Raw genomic sequence first — 23,207 nt, 5'->3', positions numbered from 1 at the left:
TGAAAGTTTCAGACTCCTCCGCCCCCGTCTTCCCTCCCAGCCTTTTTCTGTCTTCCTTCTCAGTATGGACTTCCTGCTCACTGTAGAGCATTCATTGAAAATAGAGACCCTTCTGTCAGACTTTATGGATCCGGCTCCAGCTTTGACACTTCCTCACTGTGTAACCTCTGGCAAACTTTCTACCTGTCTGATCAAGGAATGCAAAACACTAATTTGCTTTGTAAAATGGAGGTAATAATAGTATCCCTACCTCACCTAGAGGCTATGTAGATCACTCTGTAGTGCTTGCTCGATTAATGGTCCCTATTAGAATGATCACTAACTGAGCACCTAGCTAGATACTCAATACACTTGTTGATTGACTGATGAATGGTGACATGAATTTGAGAAGTAAGCCTCGAATTATCAAGCAGATGAAAGCTAAATCATTGTCCAAGTTATAGTATAAGTAAGCAACCTCAAAGAGATTATTTCCTGTCTAGGAGAGTGACTGCAAAGTTCAATGCATTACCTACAGTCTTGTCTCCCTCTGGTACCAGCAGAACCTAAAAGGAGAAGCATTTGAGTGTAGCAAGAGGGGGTCTGGTAGCTTTGTGATAAACACAGAATCCTGACTCCTTACTCGCTTTGGGAAAGTTACTTCATCTCTCCATGCTTCCTTTTACCTCTCTATAAAACCCTCCTTCTGAGGGTTCAGTAGATTCATTTATTCGTAGTTAGGGGTCAGCACTTAGTACGGAGGCAGGCACACAGCAGAGTGCTTGTTACAGAAGATCAAATATGAAGAATGCACCGCTGCATTGCTCCGCATAGTGCTTAGCACATGGGGGGCTTGGGATTAGATGCTGCCGAACTCGTGGAGGAGGCTGCTGAGGCCGGCATGCCTGGCGGGGCTTTGAATGACCTATTGTTACCTGCCACTCTGCCCTGTTCCCTGGGGGGGTTTCCTGAGGAAGTTACACAAACCCCACTACCATCGTGCTCTGCCATCTGGGAAGCAGACATGTTTCCAAGGCATTCGAGTCCGGCAGGGTAGGAAATGTTACCACCCGACATCAGGACAGCCCCCTGACCTCTAACAACACACCCCTTTCTTCCAAAAGGAGCCAACCAAATGTGGTCTCTCGACTCCAATCCTTCATCGCTTTTCATCACATCCTGCTGGCTTATAGTACAAAGAAAGCAAATTTTGGACAAAGGGTGTGCCTTGTTTTTCCCACCTCCTCATCACATCAGATGATAAGCACCAGAGCTATCCACAATTTAAATTGTCCCCCATGTTTTTATATCCATGGTTCAGGGTGAATTCTAGTTAAACCCAGTAGAAATCTGCCCCTCAAAGATCTGGTTCAGATCTTCCTGTGCTTTCTTATGTGTTCAAATTAATGAAAGCTGCTGCTGAATATGTTTCTTCTTCATAATGCTTATAAAACATGGTTGCAGCCAGGTAATAAACTGGAGTGAAACAGTGTGGCTCTCCCAGTAAATCTTAGCTCTGTAGAGCAGGTGGAAATGAAGGAGCTCCTAGGGTAGTGTGCACCTCGCCTCTTTGCTATAGGTTTCCATCCATTCCCATCAATCAGCGATAAGTTGGTGAAGAGATTCATCAGCTATGTATATGGCATTATATGCTGATTCCCTTGCCGCTAGTTAAAAATAAAAAACATTGTCCATTAGAGATTATTTTAAGCAGAGCTTGCTTAGCTCCGGTATAGAGAAAGTAGTTCTCTGCCTTCCTTGATCTGCTGCAGACATAACAAAAGGGCCGCCACCGAGGCTGAGGCTGTGTGCGAGCTTTGTCTTCCTAAGCAGTGTGGCCACATGATGGAGATGCTAAACATGGGGACTGTAAACAGTGCTTCCCTTGTTGAGGGAAAGACACGTGAGAGTTGGCCTCGGTCCCATTTTATTTATTTATGTATCTAGGACGGATTTGTTTAGGAAGAATGCAACAAAAGATTATTCAGGCTGTTTTGTTTGGTTCTGTTTTTCAGATCAATGTTAATGACAGCCTGTGACCTTGGAGCCGTGACCAAACCGTGGGAGATCTCGAGACAGGCAAGTGGTGATTAATGGCAGGGCCTGGCAGAGGAGGGACTGGAGGTGGGGGGGAGAGGGGGAGCAATATTCCCAGAGCCTCCCCCACCCCCCACCCCCACTCCCAGGCACTGAAGCCCTAGTCAATTTGCATCAGTATTAACATGGTGTAAAAAATAGCAGGAGGCTCGGGCGAGACTGTTTATTGCACAGCCGTTCATTAACGTGCTTCCACTGAGTCATAATATGCCTGATTCTCTAAGATTTTTTTAACACTCTAAATCCAAATAACGCATTGGCCGTGTCCTAAGGCAAGAGTTTCAAAAATAGTGTTTTTAAATAGGTAATCGTGTTTTAGCACAAGTTCTGCTTTTTTCTCATCTTAAAAAAAGAGAAAGAGAGAAAAAAGAAAACAAGGAGGTCAAAAGGAAATTTTATTTTTTCTTTTTAAGGACTATTTAGAGATCAGATCACTGTGGCCGAAGTGTGCAATATCCACAAAAAATTATGCCTTTACCACCTATCTGGTTTCACTGCCGAACATGTTAGTTTAGAGCAAGAATAGTTTTCAAGCCAGTAACCACACAGTTTAAGATCCTTGATTACTAATAGTTTTTGGAGATTAATATCTTTTCATTTTTATGAGGCACCTACCGTGTGGGGTGTGAAATAGTAACTTGGTATCTTAAGTCTCAACATTTTAGGGAAAATAAAATAGATTCATATAACAATAAATAACTAGTATTTATTGACTAAATATCTAATATCCAAATTTCTAATTTCAAAGCCCCCCCCCCCCACCTTTGACTTAGGTATAGTTACTCCAGTAGGCTGAATAATAGCAACCCAAAGATAGTGGATCCTAATTTCTGGAACCTGTAAATATTGCCTTAGAAGGAAAAAGGGTCTTTGCAGATGTGATGAAGTTAAAAATCATCATCATCATTATTATTGTCATTATCCTGTATTATCCAACTGGGCCCTAAATTCAATGACAGGTGTCCTTAGAAGAGAGAGTTGTAGGGAGATTACACATTCAGAAGAGAAGAAGGGGATGTGAAGACAAGGCAGAGAGTGGAGCGATGCGGCCACAAGCAAAAGAAAGGTGGCAGCCACCAGAACCTGGAAGGGACAGAGGATAGATTCTCCCCTAGAGGCTCCAGAGCAAGCTTGGCCTTGGCAACACCTTGATTTCTGTCCAGTGAACTGATGTTGAGCTGCTGACCTCCAGAACTAGAAGAGAATAGATTCCTTTTTTTTTTTTTTTAGGATTTTATTTATTTATTTGACAGAGAGAGAGAGAGCACACAAGCAGGGGGAGCAGCAGGCTGAGGGAGAAGCAGATTCCCCGCTGAGCAGGGAGCCCGATGCGGGACTCTATCCCAGGACCCTGAGACCATGACCTGAGCCGAAGGCAGACGCTTAACCAACTAAGCCAGCCAGGCACCCTGATTCCTGTTGTTTTAAATCACCAAGTTTGTGGTCATGCCTGGCAACCCTGGGAAACTAATACAGTTTATTACCCCTATTTCACAAATGGGAAAAGTGAAGCCTAGAAAGGATAGCTTGAGGTGATATAGCTAGTAAGTGATGGGGCTCGGTATTCAAATCCTAGCAGATTAGGCTCCAAAGCCTTCACTCTTTACAGCGCCTCACACTATCTCACACCGGATTCATCAGTGGGCATTTTTATTTTTTTTTTAAGGTTTCATTTATTTATTTGATAGAGAGAGAGAGACAGCGAGAGAGGGAACACAAGCAGGGGGAGTGGGAGAGGGAGAAGCAGGCTTCCCGCGTAGCAGGGAGCCCGATGCGGGGCTCGATCCCAGGACCCTGGGATCATGACCTGAGCCGAAGGCAGACGTTTAACGACTGAGCCACCCAGGCGCCCCTTATTTATTTATTTGACAGAGAGACACAGTGAGAGAGGGAACACAAGCAGGGGGAGTGGGAGAGGGAGAAGCAGGCTTCCCGCCTAGCAGGGAGCCCGATGCGGGGCTCGATCCCAGGACCCTGGGATCATGAGCTGAGCCGAAGGCAGACACTTAACGACTGAGCCACCCAGGCGCCCCTCAGTGGGCGTTTTTAAATGATGCCAGTGGTCAGGAGAATGAGCTATTATCCTTCAGCCTCAGTGGCTTAAAACAACGTATTGTTCATGAGCATGTGCATCCAGGGTCAGCTGGTACTGTTCCTCACTTTGGACTCTGGCTGAAGGAGCAGTTACCATGTGGATCATTCCGACAGAAGCCCTAGCCTGCCTCGTCCTGGCAAGTAAATGCCTCTTCCCAAGAATTCATTGGCCAGAACTTGTCACAAGACCCCACTCAACCAGGAAGTATAATTCTTTCGTGTGCCCAGAATGTAGGAAAGCCAGAAATAGTTAATGAAAATGTGACTACCACAGTTTGCCCTTCTAATCACTGGAAGTGTGATTCACTCTCCTTCCTGCAGGCAAAATATACTCAGCCTTTCCCCAAGGGAAATGACCCAAATGTCCCATTAGTCATGGTATCAAGCTCAAAGTCCAAGATCTCTGGGTGATTCATGCCAGTCTCTACATCAGGTCTGGATGCAAATTAAAGACCTACACACACCCCCAAACATAGCATCTGACATACACCCAAACCACGAAATATTCATTATAATGCTCCCATTCAGAAAGGAAAGAGATGGCCAACATGTAGCAGTTAGGGGGCCACAGTAATTCCAAAATCCCACTGGGCAGTCACTGTGAGGCCATCCATTCTGTGGTAGGCTCTGGTTCTCTGCGAGATGCTCCCCAACCATCATTATCCATGGCTGCTAGATCTATTCTGGGAAATTATCCCTTTTCCATTGTCCTCCTTGGCTATATCCAAAGGGCAGGCAGCTTTCCAACCTGTTTCCCACCCAAAATGGTTGAGGACCCAAGGCTTGTTTTAGGTTTTAAGTAGTCACAGTCTTATGGGGTTTTTGGCACCAAACTCTCTTGCACATTTAGTCAGCTTCTTATGTCTTTGATTCTAGTCATTTCCATTTGCTAGTAACCACATCCACAGTTCTAGTCTAGACGGACTTCTTAGATCTGCTATATCTCTTCGCTTCCTTGCTTTCAAGAACAAAGAAAAATAACATATGTACTTCTTTCCTCCTCCTTCATGACCCAATTCCTAGCAGTTGGGGCCCAACAGGTGCCAGTGAGAGAACCATGTAGTAAAATCATTTTTCTGGGCCATTTTGTACAACGGAAGGGATATCCTGGGTACCACCTACTTCATTCGAAGTTCTTAACTGTGAGTGCACTGGCCGTACCTTTGATTCTTGTCTCAAGGCTGAGTTGTTGTTGTTGTTGTTTTTAAGATTTCATTTTTAAGTAATCTCTACACCCAACATGGGGCTTGAACTCACAACCCTGAGATCAAGAGTCACATGCTCCACCGACTGAACGAGCCAGGTGCCCTGCAAGGCTGAGTCTTGATCAGCCTTTGTCATTCAAAACATATCTCAATTTTTATTTTTATAGTTTGGGATTAAAAAGCAGCTTCATCTTTCATCCCTGAAGATGAAGACTCTGAATTTATGACTCTCTCTCTTCCTTTTCATTTCTGATGATAAGCCTGCCAATCCTTTTCTGAGCTCACTTCTTAACAATACTTAGCAAAACGTAGTCAATAGCAGTCGTCACATGCTACTAACATTTGTTTTCCAATCTCTTCCCCTAAGGCAGTAAATTCATTAGATACATTATTTGTTTTATTTCAGGAGAATTGTACAAAATATTTTGCCACTGTGTAACATGGGCCATCATCTTTACAGCCTCCAACAACATTTCTTCACTGTCTTATACCTGGCCCCCTTGCTGATGCCACATATTTTAGGGTCTTCTTATTTGTCTTCCTTTTTTTCTTTCTTTGTCTTTCAACAGCAGCACCTCAATTCCATACTAATTTTTGTGTTAGTCAAAACTCGGGTAGGCTTTGCTGCAGTAACAAATATATTCTCAAATTTCACTGCTTAACTCAAAGAAAAGCTTATTTCTTTGCTCCTGTCACAGTCCAGTGTAGATTGGGCAGTTTTCCTACAAAGTTCTCCTCCAATAAATAGCTCTCCTCCAACTGAGCCTCGGCTTTCATTTTAGTGTGACACATCTGAAGTTACATAAAGCAGGGTAAGCGGGAAGAATTTGCACGGTTGAGTAGCTTATTTCTACATCTCTGCCCACTCTTCACTGCCCCAGTGTGGGAAGGCTCCCCTACAGTGAAGTTGGGGAACAGAGAAGAGGTAGGAATCTTCCAGGTATTGGGGAAAGGTATAGTAACAGAGGTGGCCACTCTGATTGGGATGGAAAGAAGTGGAGGAGTGGAGAGTGGGAGAAAGTTCAGGGGACCAGGGGAAAAATAGAGAAGATTGGAAAGAGAGTGAGATGATGAGGTATGATGTGCCAGACCTTTCAGAAACCCCAGTGAAATGCATGTCAACAACTAAAGGAGCAGTAACCCACTTGGGAGCAGGAAAAGGATAGGAGAAAGTCCTTAGAAGGAAAAAGAGTTCCTGCATTGATATTTTAAACCAACTTGGGAGGCCCATCGGCCACTTGAAGGTGGTCTTCTTGGTCATTGATGTAAATAATATTTTATTTTTAAGATGTGAAGTTCTGCTGATAAGTGCAGAGACCCAAGAGTTCAGGGAAATAAAACACAAAACCATGTTTTTCCAAACATTTCCATCAGAAATCTTGTCACAGCCCTAAACTGGAGATCTCATTTGTGTTTGTCTCCAAACCAAATAGGTTAAAATGTTTTCAAAAACATACTCACTTCTATGATTTTAAGAAACATTTGGACAAAAACAACGGAAACTTCTTTTAAAAATATAAATATATTTCCAATTTCCTAGATGTTGATTTTTTTAACATTTCCTTGCAAAATGTTTTTTTTACCGGTGACTGTTCCAACCCTCCTTCCTCACACACATGACTCTAAGCATGTGAGTTTCCCCAGTGATCCCCCAAGGCCTGATTAGCATCTCAATTTCCTTCTTTAATAAAAAATTCAATCAGGAGCCACTTAATGTTCCTGATTGGGTTTTTAAGTACAAATGAAACAGTGGTACAAATTGAGCCGTGAAAGAAGCACAGGGGAGATAGCCAGGACTACTTTCGAAAGATAAAGGACAGGATTTTGTTTTAATTTCTTTGCTTTCCAGGGGCTATAGACCTATGCAGGACTCCTACCTTGGGGTGACCTGATGTGCACATTTGTATTCTTTAGTGCAAAAGACCCACCTCAGAGCAATCTGAGGGAGTGTTCTGGGAGCTGAATAAAGGAGGCCAGGCCCTTAGGGGACCATTTCTTTTTTACAGGAAGGCCGGAGACAGAGAGAAAGGTCTGGAGTGCTAATGGGAAAGGTAGTGGCAGAGACTAGAGAGAGAGAGAAGGAAATCAGGCCCTAGAAAAACTGAGCCAGCGCCAACTAGTTTTATGCTATTGAATTTTTAAAAGGTACCCATATTCCTTATTAGAAATGTTTAAAATCTGAACTGACTAGATATTCTATTTTTTTTATAAATGAGCTACATACTTGCTATTCTCAAGGGGTGTTTGTGTGTGTGTGTGTGTGTGTGTGAGAGAGAGAGAGAGAGAGAGAGACAGAAACAGAGACGGAGAGAGACGTTTTTATGTTTTATCAATGGTTATGATTTATGGTTGGCAGAATCTCTTGAGAGATACACTTAAGTAAACTATCTTGATTCTATCCACTTGACCAAAATTAAACCATTCTAGCCTTTTCCAGACCTTAGAACCTCATCTTTATAAGAGCCTGGAATAGAGGAAAAACTAGTCTGGGGATCCAGATCTTCTTGCCATCAAATTTTCTGGGACTTTTTTTTTCCTGCTCTTTCAAATTTTCTAAATCCAGCTAGTTCATCTCAGAGATTTCCTAGATGCACACTATAGTGTTGTTGAAAATACCCATTTAACATTTACTGCTATATCAGTATGCTTCCCATAAGCTATCATTAGAAGCACAGGGCTTGGAGAAGCTTCTCTTCAGCTTAACAATGACCAATGAGCAACTTCTGATCATCCATGCTAATAGATGAAAAGTGGAAAAACAGAAGTCCTTACTTTGGAAAAATCTCTACCATTTGGGGTAGAACCACCAATTCCATTGTGCTTGTACCAACTGGAACCTACCATAAATTAACACTTTTAGTACCTAGATTAAGACAGCTTGAAGACCAAATCAACACTCTTCAAACTGCATCATGACACACTGTAGAAAAACCTGGTATGAACAGTGACTCTAGCGTTAGTCCTGCCCTTGGCTGATTGCTCCAGTAAGAAGCAGAGGTTGCCCTGGGGTTATCCTCTCCAGAGTGCATGCGAATATTGGTAGGGTGAAGCAGTTAAAGAGTTTGGGGGATGGCAAATGAAACCAAGCTAAGATAAAAGTATACAACAAAGTGAAGAATCTATGTAGAAACAACCAAAAGTTGGCTAAATTATTATTGCAAGTATATCATATTATAAAGACAAAAAATATTATTAGGCATTATTTGCTTCATTTTTCTGCAATAAGAGCAGTTCCTACTTTGAAGGTGGCAACCCAGTGCCTCATCCTGAATATGGAATCTGTACTCTCCGAGATCATCTACTAGCATGCATCTAAAAATAGCTTGCACAAGTTCCTCTGATTAAAAGGAAATCAGTTTCATTGATTAAAGTCCGTAATACCTGAAACAGAAAATGTTAATGTAATTCTTCAAAAGCTTTTTAAGTGATTATCTGGGTTGAAGATCATCACCATACACGGAAGGCAGAAATAACTTCTGAGTCTTATGATAGATCACATAAAACCATAAATTAAATATGTATATGTTTCAGGTGGCTGAACTTGTAACCAGTGAGTTCTTTGAACAAGGAGATCGGGAGAGATCAGAACTCAAACTCACTCCTTCAGTAAGTTTGTCCTTCTATTATGACGCATTTACCCTTTGGAATGACATTTGCTAAAGTATCTCCAAATCACAACTTGAAAGTGGGAAAGACTGAAAGTTGGATTTAAGGAAACACTCCTGAAAGTTTAAAACTGTAATTAAACTTAGATGCTAAACACTCTTATTCCCAGGTTTCTGATTAAGAATGGTGAGCTACTTAACAAGCATTTCCTGAGCTCCCACGGTGGGCCAGCTAGGCATGAGGGAGGATATGCAGGGTGGCATTTGAGTAGCTCAAAGCCCAGTGCTGGCATTTCCTATGTGGTCAGTAGCTCCTTTGGAATAGAAATACAGACGAATTTAAATGCAAGCTGTCCAGCCTTGAGCAGCTAGAATGGACAGCCGCAGTGAATAATGGATGGTCTGGATTTTATTTTCCAATTTCAGACTTTCCAAAATTGTAAACCCAAATCATTTCAAGTCTCTGTTTCTTTTCTTTGTTTGCAAAATGAAAAGTTTCACTTGGGGAACTAGGTTCTTTTGACTGAAATGCCATTTTTATTGGATTCATCCATTTGATTATTATTTGAAAACACTTACTGCAGGCTCTGGATGATGCTGTTTTTACTCAAACAAGACAAAAGACATAAATGCCTCCGTCACCACCCACAAGGAGGGGGTGGCCTCTTTATTCGTAATGAAGGGTTAGCTAAAAACACATCACCCAACAACTCAAGGAATGATTCAAAGTGTTGGAAAGCCAGCGCAGCTCAGTAGATTCAGTACAGCTCAAGGAATATGTCCGTTGTCAAGAACGTCTGTTTATGAGGATTCAAGTCAACTGAGTTTTGAACATTTGGGGGTATTTATAAGATCTTCAAGTTTTAAGAGGCCTTTCTTCGCTGACATTTAAAAGCAAGGAAAGGCAGCAGAACTAGCTCCTAGTTAAACAACGTCACCTGCTTGAAGTCAGACCTCACAGCCTTACTAATGTTGACTATTCCTAATTTGTTGCTTACCTATGAAAGGTCAGAAGACTACATCAGTTAGAACACTCACCCAGAGAAGATATTTGCAAATGACATATCAGATAAAGGGCTAGTATCCAAAATCTATAAAGAACTCACCAAACTCAACAGCCAAAGAACAAAGAATCCAATCAAGAAATGGGCAGAAGACATGAACAGATATTTTTCCAAAGAAGACATCCAAATGGCCAACAGACACATGAAAAAGTGTTCAATATCGCTCGGCATCAGGGAAATCCAAATCAAAACCTCAATGAGATACCACCTCACACCAGTCAGAATGGCTAAAATTAACAAGTCAGGAAATGACAGATGTTGGCGGGGATGCGGAGAAAGGGGAACCCTCCTACACTGTTGGTGGGAATGCAAGCTGGTGCAGCCACTCTGGAAAACAGTATGGAGGTTCCTCAAAAAGTTGAAAATAGAGCTACCATATGATCCAGCAATTGCACTACTGGGTATTTACCCCAAAGATACAAAAGTAGGGACCCGAACGGCTACGTGCACCCTGATGTTTATAGCAGCAATGTCCACAATAGCCAAACTGTGGAAAGAGCCAAGATGTCCATCAACAGATGAATGGATAAAGAAGATGTGGTATATATATACAATGGAATATTATGCAGCCATCAAAAGGAATGAGATCTTGCCATTTGCAATGACGTGGATGGAACTGGAGGGTATTATGCTGAGCGAAATAAGTCAAACAGAGAAAGACATGTATCATATGACCTCACTGATATGAGGAATTCTTAATCTCAGGAAACAAACTGAGGGTTGCTGGAGTGGGGGGTGGGGTGGGAGGGATGGGGTGACTGGGTGATGGACACTGGGGAGGGTATGTGTTCTGGTAAGCGCTGTGAATTGTCCAAGACTGTTGAATCTCAGATCTGTACCTCTGAAACAAATAATGCAATATATGTTAAGAAAGAAAAAAAGAAGAAGAAGAATGTAGCAGGAGGGGAAGAATGAAGGGGGGGAAATCGGAGGGGGAGAAGAACCATGAGAGACAATGGACTCTGAAAAACAAACTGAGGGTTCTAGAGGGGAGGGGGTTGGGAGGATGGGTTAGCCTGGTGATGGGTATTGAGGAGGGCACATTCTGCATGGAGCACTGGGTGTTATGCACAAACAATGAATCATGGAACACTATATCTAAAACTAATGATGTAATGTATGGGGATTAACATAACAATAAAAAATTAAAAAAAAAAAAGAACACTCACCCAGTATTTTAGTTTCCAAAGCAACATCTATTTATATTGTTTCCAAAACCTCCCTTTATTCTTTTTTGGTGGTGTCACCAGATTTGGCTATAAAAATAAAGACACTGGATTGGGATACATTGTTAATCTGTAAAACCTCGTACAACCCACATTTCTCTCAGCTACATATCTATTTTCAAATTAAAGCTTTCCTCCACTTAAAAAGAACTGTTTCGGAGGCATCCTCTGAAGGGTGTATAACGCAGCAATACTACAGGTCATTTAATTGAATGAAAAGAAATATGAGTCAGTTGCCAGCACTGGTGAGCTGGCAGGGGCAGGGACCCAGCACTAAGGCGCCTTTGTCTGTGGGCTCAGGTAAGGCGTTCTCTGAAGACACAAATGAGATCGATTTTGCGGTGGAAGCATAGCACTAAGTGCTACTCTCGCCTCCCAAAAGGCTACTTAACATTGCTGATGACAGTCTCCTGGCTGCTGTGGCAGGGCGATTTCTCATTAGTCCTTTTCCAGAGATGTCTGGAAATGCATACACCCACAGGTGACACCAGCCCTGTCTGTTATTCCTTGATATTCAGGAAGAAAACTGTCTGGGAGCCCCATCAGGTGTCATGGTCCTAAAGGTCATTAGAGTAACCAAAGGGTTAATAGTGGAAGCAGTGAGTCAGTTAAGAAAACATGCTTGAGCACCTCCAAGTATCAAGCATGAAGTTGGGCACTGTGCTGCCAGCCATGAGCAAGGCACCATCTTCCCTGCCCTTCCCCAAAGCTTGTCAACTGATGGGAAATATAGATATTAAATAAAAAATCACTCAGGGCGCCTGGGTGGCTCAGTCAGTTAAGCATCTGCCTTCGGCTCAGGTCGTGATCCTGGGGTCCTGGGATCAAGTCCCGCATCGGGCTCCCTGCTCAACGGGGAGTCTGCTTCTCCCTCTCCTTCTGCGCTCCCCTCCCCAACTTGTGCTTGCTCTCTCACGCATGCTCTCTCTCTCTCAAATAAATGAGTAAAATCTTTAAAAGTAAATAAATAAATAATCACTCATAGTCAATTACAAGATGCAAAATGCTGTAAAAGGAAAACACAGGACAGTGTGCTATCTCACATTTCCACTCAAAAACATTTTTTGAGAAGTGACTAGTCTGCAAATAAACTCTGACAGTTATGGTCAACTGATTTTCAAAAGGACGCTGAGACAGTTCAGTGGGGAGGAAAGTAGTCTTTTCAAATAGTGCAGGGACAGTAGGATATCCACTGCAAATGAGTCAAGTTAGACCCCCTACCTCTCACCAAACCTCAGAATAACCTCAAAGTGGATCATAGACCTAAATGTAAGAACTAAAACTATATAAAACTCCTAGAAGAAAACAAGATGTAAATCTTCTGGATTGGATCTGGCAATGATGTCTTAGATATGACACCAAAAGCACAAGAGACACAAAAGCACAAGAAAAACAAAATAGATAAATTGGACTTCATTAAAATTTAACACTTTGCATCTTAAAGGACACTGTCAAGAAAATGAAAAAGCCTACAGGATGGGAGAAATGATTTGCAAATCATATATGATATGGGCCTGGCATCTAGAATATATAGAGAACTATGAACAACTAGAAAGGCAACCCAATTTTTAAAAAGGGCAAAGGATCTGAATACATATTGCTTCAAAGAATATATAGAGATGGCCAATAAGCACATGAAAACATGCTCAAAATCATTAGTCATCAGGGAAACGCAAACCAAAACCGCAGTGAGATACCACTTCACGGGGACTAGCTATAATTAAAAAGACAGACAATGACCAGTGCTGAGGAGGATGTGGAGAAATTGGAACTTTATACGCTGCTGGCAGGCATGTAAAATGGTGCAGCTGCTTTGGAAAACAGTTTGGCAATTCATGGAAACATTAAAGGTCAGACTGGGCTCATGGCCCAGCAATTCTGCCTCTAGGTCTATGCCCAAGAGAAATGAAAACATACACCCACGTGGAAACTTGTACATGAAGCATTCAGAGCAGCATTACTCATCAGAGCCACAAAGTGGAAATAACCCAACTGCCCATCAGCTGAGGAATGGATAAATAAAATGTGGTGTAACTATACAATGGAGTATCATTTGGCCATAAAGAGGAATGAAGTGCTGATGAATGCTACAGGATGGAACCTTGAAAACATCATGCTCAGTGAAAGAAGCTGGTCACAAAGACCACGTATCATACGATTTCATTTATATGAGTGTGCAGAATAGCCAAATCTATACAAACAGAAAATAGATACATGGTCACCTAAGGCCGGGGATTTGGGGGAGGATGAGGAGTGACTGCTAATTGGTATGGGATTTCCTGTTGGGGTGATAAAAATGTTCTAAAACTGACTGTAGTAATGATCGCACAACTAATTGTGAATATACCAAAAACCACTGAACTAAAACAAAAACAAACAAACAAAAAGTTCTATGCACCAGAAACAGTAATTAAGTAAATAAGAAAATCTCAGATAACTCTGAGAGCTCAAGAGTAGATAACAGAATAATATTTTTAAAGGAACATTTCAGACAAAGACTCCTGCAGTTCACAAGATCCATTCCTTCCTTCCTCCGGCACACGTCAGTCTTCTCCAGACCCTAGTCCCCTTTCCTGGTATTTCACATTTCACGTTGTAAGACAAGGACGAGCAGAGTCTGTGGGAGTCAGTGACCTTCTCCCTGATTTGGAGAGATTTCCCTCGGCAGCGCCCTTCTGTCTTCTTGTGAGCTTTGGCAGCAGCTCGTGATTTCTGTCCTACCCACTCCCACCCTCATTCATGAGTCTGAAGGATGCTGGCTTTTTCAGCATCTCCAGACCAAGGGAATGCCTTGGATCTGCCCTCATGACCCATGTGAACGCCAAAATGATGTGGATGCCACATGTTATCTCTGTAGAGGAAAGACCAAACCTACTTTAAGACAATAATGCAGGGGAAGGTCGCTTCGTAGACCCTGGCCTTACTCGCTGATAGCAGAGAGAGGGACATGCTTAATGGAGTAGAACCGGCTGTGTTTATTCAAGAATCCATGTGCGCCCCAAGTCCAGCTGATTGGCTTCCTTTTCATGTCTGCCCAACAGACATATGCCACTTCTTTTTCTTGAAGAATATACCTAAGTTTTCTAAACATTATAGTATCATGAAGTTTAAAGGCTGGGAAGGAGGAGGGAATGGGTACCTACCACATCATCCATCCCATGATAGATAAAAACTTAGGATTTTTATTAATGACAGAACCTTATTGAAAAACACACAAGAGTTGTCAAACCAACACCCCACCCTGAAAAATTAATACAAATAGTTTCTATTTAAGGTGAAGCTGCTTTAAGGATCTTTTCTAATCTATCCCACCTTCTTTCATTATAAAAATAAAAGCCTGCATTATTTTTGTGGCAATAAAACATATCCCCTTCCCCTTGACTTGTACCCAGTTCCCAGTGACCTGATGACTTGATTTAGTGGCCATTACCTGTATCTGAAGGCAGATTTTGGCCCCAAGGAGTTGCGTGCTATAAAGTTCAAATAAATTCGCTTACAAATCTCATAAAAAGAGGTGAAAATACTTTATTTCTCATCATAGATAAAGGAAAAGAAAGTACATGTAAAGATTGATTGTGATTTGTGAAGTGTTCAGTTGGTAAAAATTGGATCATTGTGGCAAAGTGTTTGACAAAGCACCTGTAAAATAGTCCAGTGTAATAAAGCAAGATTCTCTTCCCCCATTCTAGGCTATTTTTGATCGGAACCGGAAAGATGAACTGCCTCGGTTGCAACTGGAGTGGATTGATAGCATCTGCATGCCTTTGTATCAGGTAATCATGATTTGGGAGGGTCTGCGTGTCCCAACTGAGCCAAGAAAGAAGAGCGTATGTACTTTCAGAAGGTCTAGCCCTCCGATCCCCTTCCAGGGTATGGGCATTGCTAAGAACTCTGGTTGCAGTCAGTCTCTTCTCAGATTTCTGACTGTCTCCTAGGAAAAGTGATGCTAGGAGGCCGGAGACCTGAGTTGTCCTTCTAGGACATAATGTCCATGGGCCTTGATGCCCTCATCTCTAAACCAGGGTTAATCATATTTTATCTCAGTATTTCCCAAGCTGTGCCCCAGGAAACACAAGTATCCAGCCATAGCCTAATAGATATCTCTTCAAAGAGAGCTCTCGGGCCCGACAATGAGGGAACCCGAAGGCTCAGAGAGTCCTTCGGGAAAGAAACATGTTTAACCTTGATTCATTCCAAATTTCTTTGACATCTGACTGTGGGAATCTTTTTCACTTTTTTTTTTTTAAACAATTCTTCTTTTACTTCTATGAATATCACATGAGACACAAGAGTTCCAGGAAACCATGAAACATGGTTTTCTGTCCTGGCCCCATGGTCTGGGCCACAGGGTTTTCAGAGAACCTTCCATCTTAAAACTCTGCCTCTCTCTGAGATGCGTGTGACAAATGCTGACCACTGCATTCTGAGCAAGAGGCACTATGGTTTCTGGCTCTGCCGCCTGGCGTTCGGGACCCTGCTCCTGGCAAGCAGATGAGTGTCATCAGCTTTGAACGTGCACGCTCCACTTTTTGAGTGCAGATTAGGGTTGGCGTCGGTTAACACCAACAGTTTAGTGTACATCGGCTTTTAATTCTCCTACTAAGCATTTGCTTTCATGTGTAAAACCTGGCGAGTTCTTTACCCCCTACCCAGCTCAATCAGACTGAGCTGCTTTTCTAACTTCAGACTGAGAAACACACGCAGGGAAGGCAAAATCGCTTTAGTTTCTCACTCTGTGTAACTCCATTAAAAACACAGTATTGTTTTTTAAGGACTTCACAACCATTAAGTTTCAGGCTTATCTACCACTTTGTTTTCAGCACTTTTAGGAGCTGCTGAGCCTTGTCACATTACGCTAAAAAAAAAAAAAAATTCTAGAATATTGTCTTGAAGATGGAAATGTAACTTTTCAGTGACTATAAACACCAAAAATAAATTCATTTCTTTGTTTTATGTTAGCCATTAAATGTAGGATAGCATAAAAATGAGACAAAGCTTTAAAATAATCTAAGGTAGATTATTTTAGTTATAATAGCACATAATGTTCTTTTGTTTAATAATGAAAGATTGGGCAAAAAAATCAGGAGTGATGTGTCCTTTATTATAAGAGGACCCTTAACTCCCTTTTCCTCCTGTCCGCTCCTCCCATCCTTGCTGCTCTGGTATCTCTCTGCATGTGCTGGGGCCCCAGGTGTCAAGTCTACAGGTGGGTCAGATGTATCTTGCTTTGCTAAATTCACCTTGACTACCCCTGTTGAATTATTTATAATTTATTCAGTTTCCTGTGCACAGTTATGCAATAAATGGGATGAATTCTTGCCATGAATAAATTCCTTTTACTGTGGGTAAAGCTTAGGAGGATGAAGACTTGTAATTGCAGGGCTGATACATTTTTGCTATTAGTTTGCAAAGCTACTTTGGAATGGACCCAAAGTCCACACATCCTTCCTATGTGATTAGTTATAGTAAATGCTGGAAAGGATTCTCATGTGCTTTTCCATGCTAATTTCATTGTTTTGGTACTGATTCACAATTATTTGAGCTTATTTTATACTTCTTATTAAATACTTTGAAATCTTCAGGTTAAAAAGGAAGCTGCTTGAATTTAAACTGAAAATAGCACTTTCCAGAATTTAGGGAGTAATATTACCAAATCACATTATCTATCATTCCTGATTTCCCACATCTGTTTTACTTTACTACCTGTCTGTGAGGTTAGATACACCTGCTATTTTTATCCACAGAAAATTAACATACAGAAATTTTAAGTGACACTCCCACCAAGCTAGAGCTGTGTCCCACACATCTGTGGTTTCGGTTTTGGTGTAGTGGCCTTTCTACCACCCGTTCCACCTCTGCTGGATATTTCTTCCACAGTCTTTTTTTATTAAACTATTGAGAGAATCTTACCATTGTAAAGAGGAATGTGGAGGAGCTGTTTATAAAAGTTCATGTTCATTTCTGCTGTTATGTCTTCTTAGTTAACAAAGCATGAAAATCATGCTCATTTTTGAATGTCTTATCATCACTTATTTTTTAAAATAACACGGAGGGGCACCTGGGTAGCTCAGTCGGTTGAGCATCCGACTCTTGATTTTGGCTCAGGTCATGGTCTCAAGGTTGTGAGATTAAGTCGCATGTTGGACTCCGCGCTCAGCAGGGAGTCTGCTTGAGATTCTCTCTCTCCCATTCCCTCTGTCCCTCCTCCCTCCCCTCCCCCTGCTTGCTCTCTCTTTTAAAAATAATAAACAAATAAGTGAATAAATAAAAATAACAGATTTTATTTGTAAATTCTTTATAAGTCTTTGAAACCAATATTTCAAAAAGCCCTCAAACTGAAACTTTGTTGAGCAATTTTAAGTATCCTCTCTGAGAGTCCCTATTTTGTTCCATCTCACGCAGTTCCATCTCAACACCCAGCGCTCAAGGCCTGGGGGTTGACCGTTATTTAACTGGGTAAGCTGACATTAACTGTCACGCTCCCGAAGTGAAATGGAATGCGTCAGTGGGCAGGAATCACCATTAGTGCGAAGATACAAAACCTTGACAAAACAAGTCACCAAGCAAGGAACACCATTGATGTGACATTAGTCATTGAGGCAAATGTCTGCAGGAACTCAGGTTGTTGCTGAAATGCCAGTTTGGGGTTTTGAACATGAACATGCAATAATGAAGAGTCTGAGAGGATAGAAAGCAAATGGGAAAGTATGCAGGTGGCAGGCATCCCAAAAAGGGATTCATCTGAATTCTAGAGCATAGGAATCCAGGGTGGCCTTGCTAGGTCAGTCTGGGCATAGGACAAAAGGATACAGAATAGTACACATGAGACAGAGAATGTTCCTTTTCATGGCCAGGGCCCTGACCCCAAGGTGGAGCGGTTTGAGTGGCAAGAAACCTCGTGTGGCACCTGAGACAAACAGATGCGGAGAGAGCTGGAATCCCTGTGGGGGGAGCAGTGTGGAGAGATGCCCTCCAGCGAGGGTGGAAGCTAACCGAAGCACTGGGGCGGAGGACTGAATGGCAGAATACGGACGGAATTTGGAAGCAGGGGTGGAGGTGCAGATGAGCAGTAGATACAAATATGGTTTTAGGACAGCTTTTTCCTTTTAATTTTTTATTTAAATTCAATTTAATTAACATATACTGTATTATTAGTTTCAGAAGTAGAATTTAGTGATTCATCAGTTGCTTACAACACCCAGTGCTCATTACAACAAGTATGCCCATCACCCACTTACCCCATCCCCCCTCCCCTCCAGCAACCCTCAGTTTGTTTCCTAGAGTTAAGGGTCTCTATGGTTTGCCTCCCTCTCTGTTTTTGTCTTATTTTATTTTTCCTTCCCTTCCCCTACTTTCATCTGTTTTGTTTCTTAAATTCCACACATGAGTGAAATCATATAGTATTTGTCTTTCTCTGACTTATTTCGCTTAGCACAATACCCTCTAGTTCCATCCACATCGTTGCAAGTGGCAAGATTTCGTTCTTTTTGATGGCTAATATTCCATTGTAGACATCTGGGCTCTTTCCATATTTTGGCTATTATAGACATTGCTGCTTTATAACATTGGGGTGCAGGTGCCCCTTTGAATCACTATGTTTGTATCCTTTGGATAAATCCCTAGTAGTACAATTTCTGTATCCTAGCGTAGCTCTATTTTTAACTTTTGAGGAACCGCCGCACTGTTTTCCAGAGTGGCTGCACCAGCTTGCATTCCCACCAACAGTGCAAGAGGGTTACTCTTTCTCTGCATCCTCGCCAACATCTGTCATTTCCTGAGTTGTTAATTTTAGCCATTCTGACTGGTGTGAGGAGGTATCTCATTGTGGTTTTGATTTGTATTTCCCTGATGCCAAGCAATGTTGAACATTTTTTCATGTGTCTGTTGCCCATTTGTATGTCTTCTTTGGAGAAATGTCTGTTTATGTTTTTTTGTTGTTTGGGTGTTGAGTTTGATAAGTTCTTTATAGATTTTAGATACTAGCCCTTTATCTGATAAGACATTTGCAAATATCTTCTCCCATTCCGTAGGTTGCTTTTTGACTTCCTTGACTTTCACTGAGTAGATTGGTTTCACTTCATGGTTTTGGAAATGTTGTGCTTGTCAAATATGAAAATAAATCAAGCACTTTCCTTGTTCACTCCAGTTTGCTGAGTTATGTCCCTCTGAGCCAAGGGCAGATTATCACTAGTCTCAGGCGCCTGAAGGGCTACTCATTTATGTGCCTAGGTGGGAACTCCCACAAACTACATTTTGGATGCCCGCTGCATTTAAAATTGAAACTCATCTCTGAGACAACTTCAATTTCCAATCAATTAGTGCCTATGTTGAAGGAAAACCAGGCTAACTCCTCCAATCCTCCTAAAATCTATTCATTAGGAAGTTACCTAAGTAATCCAGTGATTGACTGGAAGTGACTGACTGAAAGTATATAAAAATATATAAACAAAGCAGTGCATAGGGAGAAAGTGTGCAGAGAACACTCCCAGATCCATGACTAGTTATAGAGTTGGGAGATACGACACACTTGTATACATATATTTACATGTGAGTATATAATTCTCCAGAACTTGCTCATCTTTTTAATCTGATGGCTCCAAACTTTTCGTTAAAGAAAGTAGAAAATGGTCCTAACAGGCAGAGTCATGATTTATCTGTGACAGCGTTTTAATCAGGAAGCATATAGGAAGTCAAGAGTGGGCAGGGAAGCATCAGAGCGTGTGCCCCAAGAGAAGACTAAAGCCTGGTTAGTTAGCTCTGTCCTAGCAGGGTATCTTGAAGGAACACATTGACATCTGATTCCTGTGCTTTCTGCTGTCTTTGCACCCTGCTGGGGATCCATTAGCCTGCTGCTCAACATCTTCAGAGGGAGAAAAAATAGAAAGAAAGAAGGAAGAAAAAGAAAAAAAAAGACACCATCAAACTTTGAAGTCATTGCTGCACCAGCCTTAGGGATAAACAGAAAACCTGATGTGGCAGCGTCACACTGAGCCTCTCTTTGCAACAGCAAGCGACGTTTCTGCCCTTTGTTTTCATTCGCGACTTAAGCGACTTAATCAAACCTCAATGTACCTAGAATTTCAATGATGCACAGAGGCGTTATAAATCTTCTGTTGTTAAGGGTTGAGGGATTTAATTTTTATTATGAACATAATCAGATTTTCAGCCCATCCCAAACAGGTTCTTGATTTGAGGGTGGCTTTTTTCACAGATATTGCCGAAGGGCTTGACCTGGACAGGATCTAGCCAGAATAATTCCCTGTCTCCACCTCCATTTTCCTGCAGAAAAATTCTGCAAGAGTATTGCCTCTTTATAAAAATGCCGTGGGGTTCCTGCAACAGGAAGACCTTCTGATGTTCTGATTACAGTAGCTTTTGACTTTTTTTCTGCCTTCAGTTGTAGTCATTGTTTTGGAAAATACATTCACTTGATGCAATTATTAATAAGCTCTCTGAAAGAAGGGAGAAAAGAATCTTTAAAATATAATTAAAATTGTCAAGACTGGGAATTAGAATTGATAAATTGGAAAAGAGGATGTAAAGTGCTAAGACATTTTTTCTGGACTTTTTAAAAAGTTCTTTAAAACAATTTAATATTCCCCAGATGGCTCATGCCTTGTGTCTAATTTTTTAAAAAAGAACAAGTTGGGCGCCTGGGTGGCTCAGTTGGTTAAGCGACTGCCTTCGGCTCAGGTCATGATCCTGGAGTCCCTGGATCGAGTCCCGCATCGGGCTCCCTGCTTGGCGGGGAGTCTGCTTCTCCCTCTGACCCTCCCCCTTCTCATGTGCTCTCTCTCTCTCATTCTCTCTCTCTCAAATAAATAAATAAAATCTTTAAAAAAAAAATAAGTAATGAGCTATGGAGTGACTAGTTAGAATGTAATATCATCTCCTCTTAAAAATCTACAAGGAATAGAATGTGGATACAGAGAAGAATGATTTCATCAGATACTTTTTAAAAAAAGGACACCACCCAAATCAGTTTTCTATAAATGTTTTTTCTACAATATTTAGTATTCTTGTAGATGAGAGGAAGAAATAGTTGGGGCTAATTTCTTACTTGTGTTTACAAGGAATGACAGCATGTGTAATTCAAAAAACTCAAGAAAGAAAGAGAAAGAGAGAAATAACTTCCTACAGTCTCTAATTTATCCATCTGGCTCCACCTTTTCCTAGTGATGGGTGGGGGAGGGGAGGAAGTCAGGGACTGGTACTTAAACTTGACAATTAAAATATCATAATTTTTTCTGGTTAAAACAAGTCTTTGGGAGGGACTGAAATGGGAATAGTTCCCAACCGGAGCTATTTCTTCTCCCCAGCTGCCATCTGGGGCCAGGGAAGCTCACCTATCCTTGTGATCTCGTCAGGTGCTTCTCTTGTCCAGTGCTCAGCTCCTATGGGCCACCCGTGAACTCCCAGCTCCTTTCTCCTCACCCTGCGGTCCACACAGCTTCCTCTGTCCTTTCTAATAAGCTGCCGGAGGGCAATGCCAACTTGTTCTGGGAAAATTCTGTCATTTTCCTGAATTAAGCCTTGAGATTCAAGAGACAAGCTCTCCCGTGACCCCCCCCCCAGGTTTTGTCCGCCAAGAAACAGGGAGCCAAGACACTCACTTCTCATTTTCCCTTTCTCACCACCAACCCCTCTTTCTGTCTCTCTCATTCCCTCTTTCTCTCCTCTCTCTTTCCCCCTCCCCTGCCCCTGCCCTCATCTCTGGCCCCGACAGTGGAAAGTTTTTTTACTTCTTTTTTCTTGTCTGATGGGAACTACCCTTATATGGTCTCCGCTGTGCTGTCTGCACTAGAGCTTTGTGGTCAGACTGGATGATCTGGCTTAGCCAGATTTGGTTCTTAGTAGGTAAAGGAGAATTCTGGGATTTCGACACCTCCTCTCTCACCACACAAAGCTGGCTTTCAGGGTTATAGTCTCTCAACGCTGAATGATGACAGCTTGCTGTTCCTGAGGGGAACCACCATTTGCCTGCAGGAGGGGAGCCTACTGAGTTAATGGGTGCAGAGCCACAGGCGGGACGAATCAAGCAGAACAAAAACACATGGGTTTAATATTTTCCAAATATTGTCCTTGTCACATATATTATACCTAAAGCTGAGTGCTGATAGTAAAACCTGTTTACTTCAAAATTTTCCATGTCCAATCAGTCAGCTACGAATGGCAGAGAAATGTGAACATTTGAAAGTGCCAGTTTTAGGTAGTTTCAAAAACGCCCCTCTGCAACGGCCTGTCCTCCGAACTTTTGCCAGTGATCTTCCTTTAAAAAAACTGGATCATGGCGCCCCTGCTTAAAAACCTTGGGTGACTGCCACCATCTGTAAGATCCCTTCTGGATCCCTCACTTTGGAGTTTCAGGGCCACCTTTTCTGAGGCCCCCTGCCTCTTGGCTTCCTCTGCTGGCGCCCTACCTGCTTCCTGAGCCAGGCACCCTTTGTCCCAAAGCACAGGACTCCCAGCCCTCTTGTCCCTCTTCCCTTGCCTTTTCTGTGCTCCCTCCCGCTCCTTTCTCCTGGAAAACCTTTACTCCCCCTCGATATTTCTACGGCACTCCGTCTGTCTCATCAGAACCACACATAACACTCTGTATTATGAGTGGTTGGCTGGCTGGCTCCCTTCCCCAGGAGACTAGTTTCTGGGGACCATCATATTCCTGGTACCCAGCACAGGGCCTAGCACATTCGAACCGCTCAGTGAACGTTTGTGGAACAAATGAATGAAGAAACGGAGGAATGTATGATGGGTGCAGCACCACAGAATTAATTACAAGCAGCGGAACATGTGAAGTAGGGTTTATAACGTCACGTTAAATTATCATCTGTAAATATATAAAACCTTTCATCAGAGTGTGCACTGTTCTATTCCTGCCCATAATCCGAAGTATATGGCCTATGATATCTTTTTAGAAAGTGGTTTAGTTCTCATCAT

At 42.1% G+C, this 23,207-nt stretch overlaps 1 protein-coding gene across 1 annotated transcript in view; it reads left to right on the top strand.

The window, feature by feature from the left end:
* PDE11A (phosphodiesterase 11A) overlaps positions 1–23,207 on the top strand; it is a 390,891-nt gene that overhangs the window by 345,442 nt on the left and 22,242 nt on the right. The window contains exons 17-19 of the mRNA XM_036099160.2: positions 1,995–2,058; positions 8,907–8,981; positions 14,960–15,043. Of these exons, the coding sequence (XP_035955053.2) occupies positions 1,995–2,058; positions 8,907–8,981; positions 14,960–15,043 (223 nt within the window). The remainder of the gene's footprint in view (positions 1–1,994; positions 2,059–8,906; positions 8,982–14,959; positions 15,044–23,207) is intronic.

The sequence above is a fragment of the Halichoerus grypus genome, chromosome 4, assembly GCF_964656455.1.
Source record: "Halichoerus grypus chromosome 4, mHalGry1.hap1.1, whole genome shotgun sequence".
In the NCBI taxonomy this organism is placed as follows: Eukaryota; Metazoa; Chordata; class Mammalia; order Carnivora; family Phocidae; genus Halichoerus; species Halichoerus grypus.
This window is presented reverse-complemented; position numbering and strand designations above follow the sequence as displayed.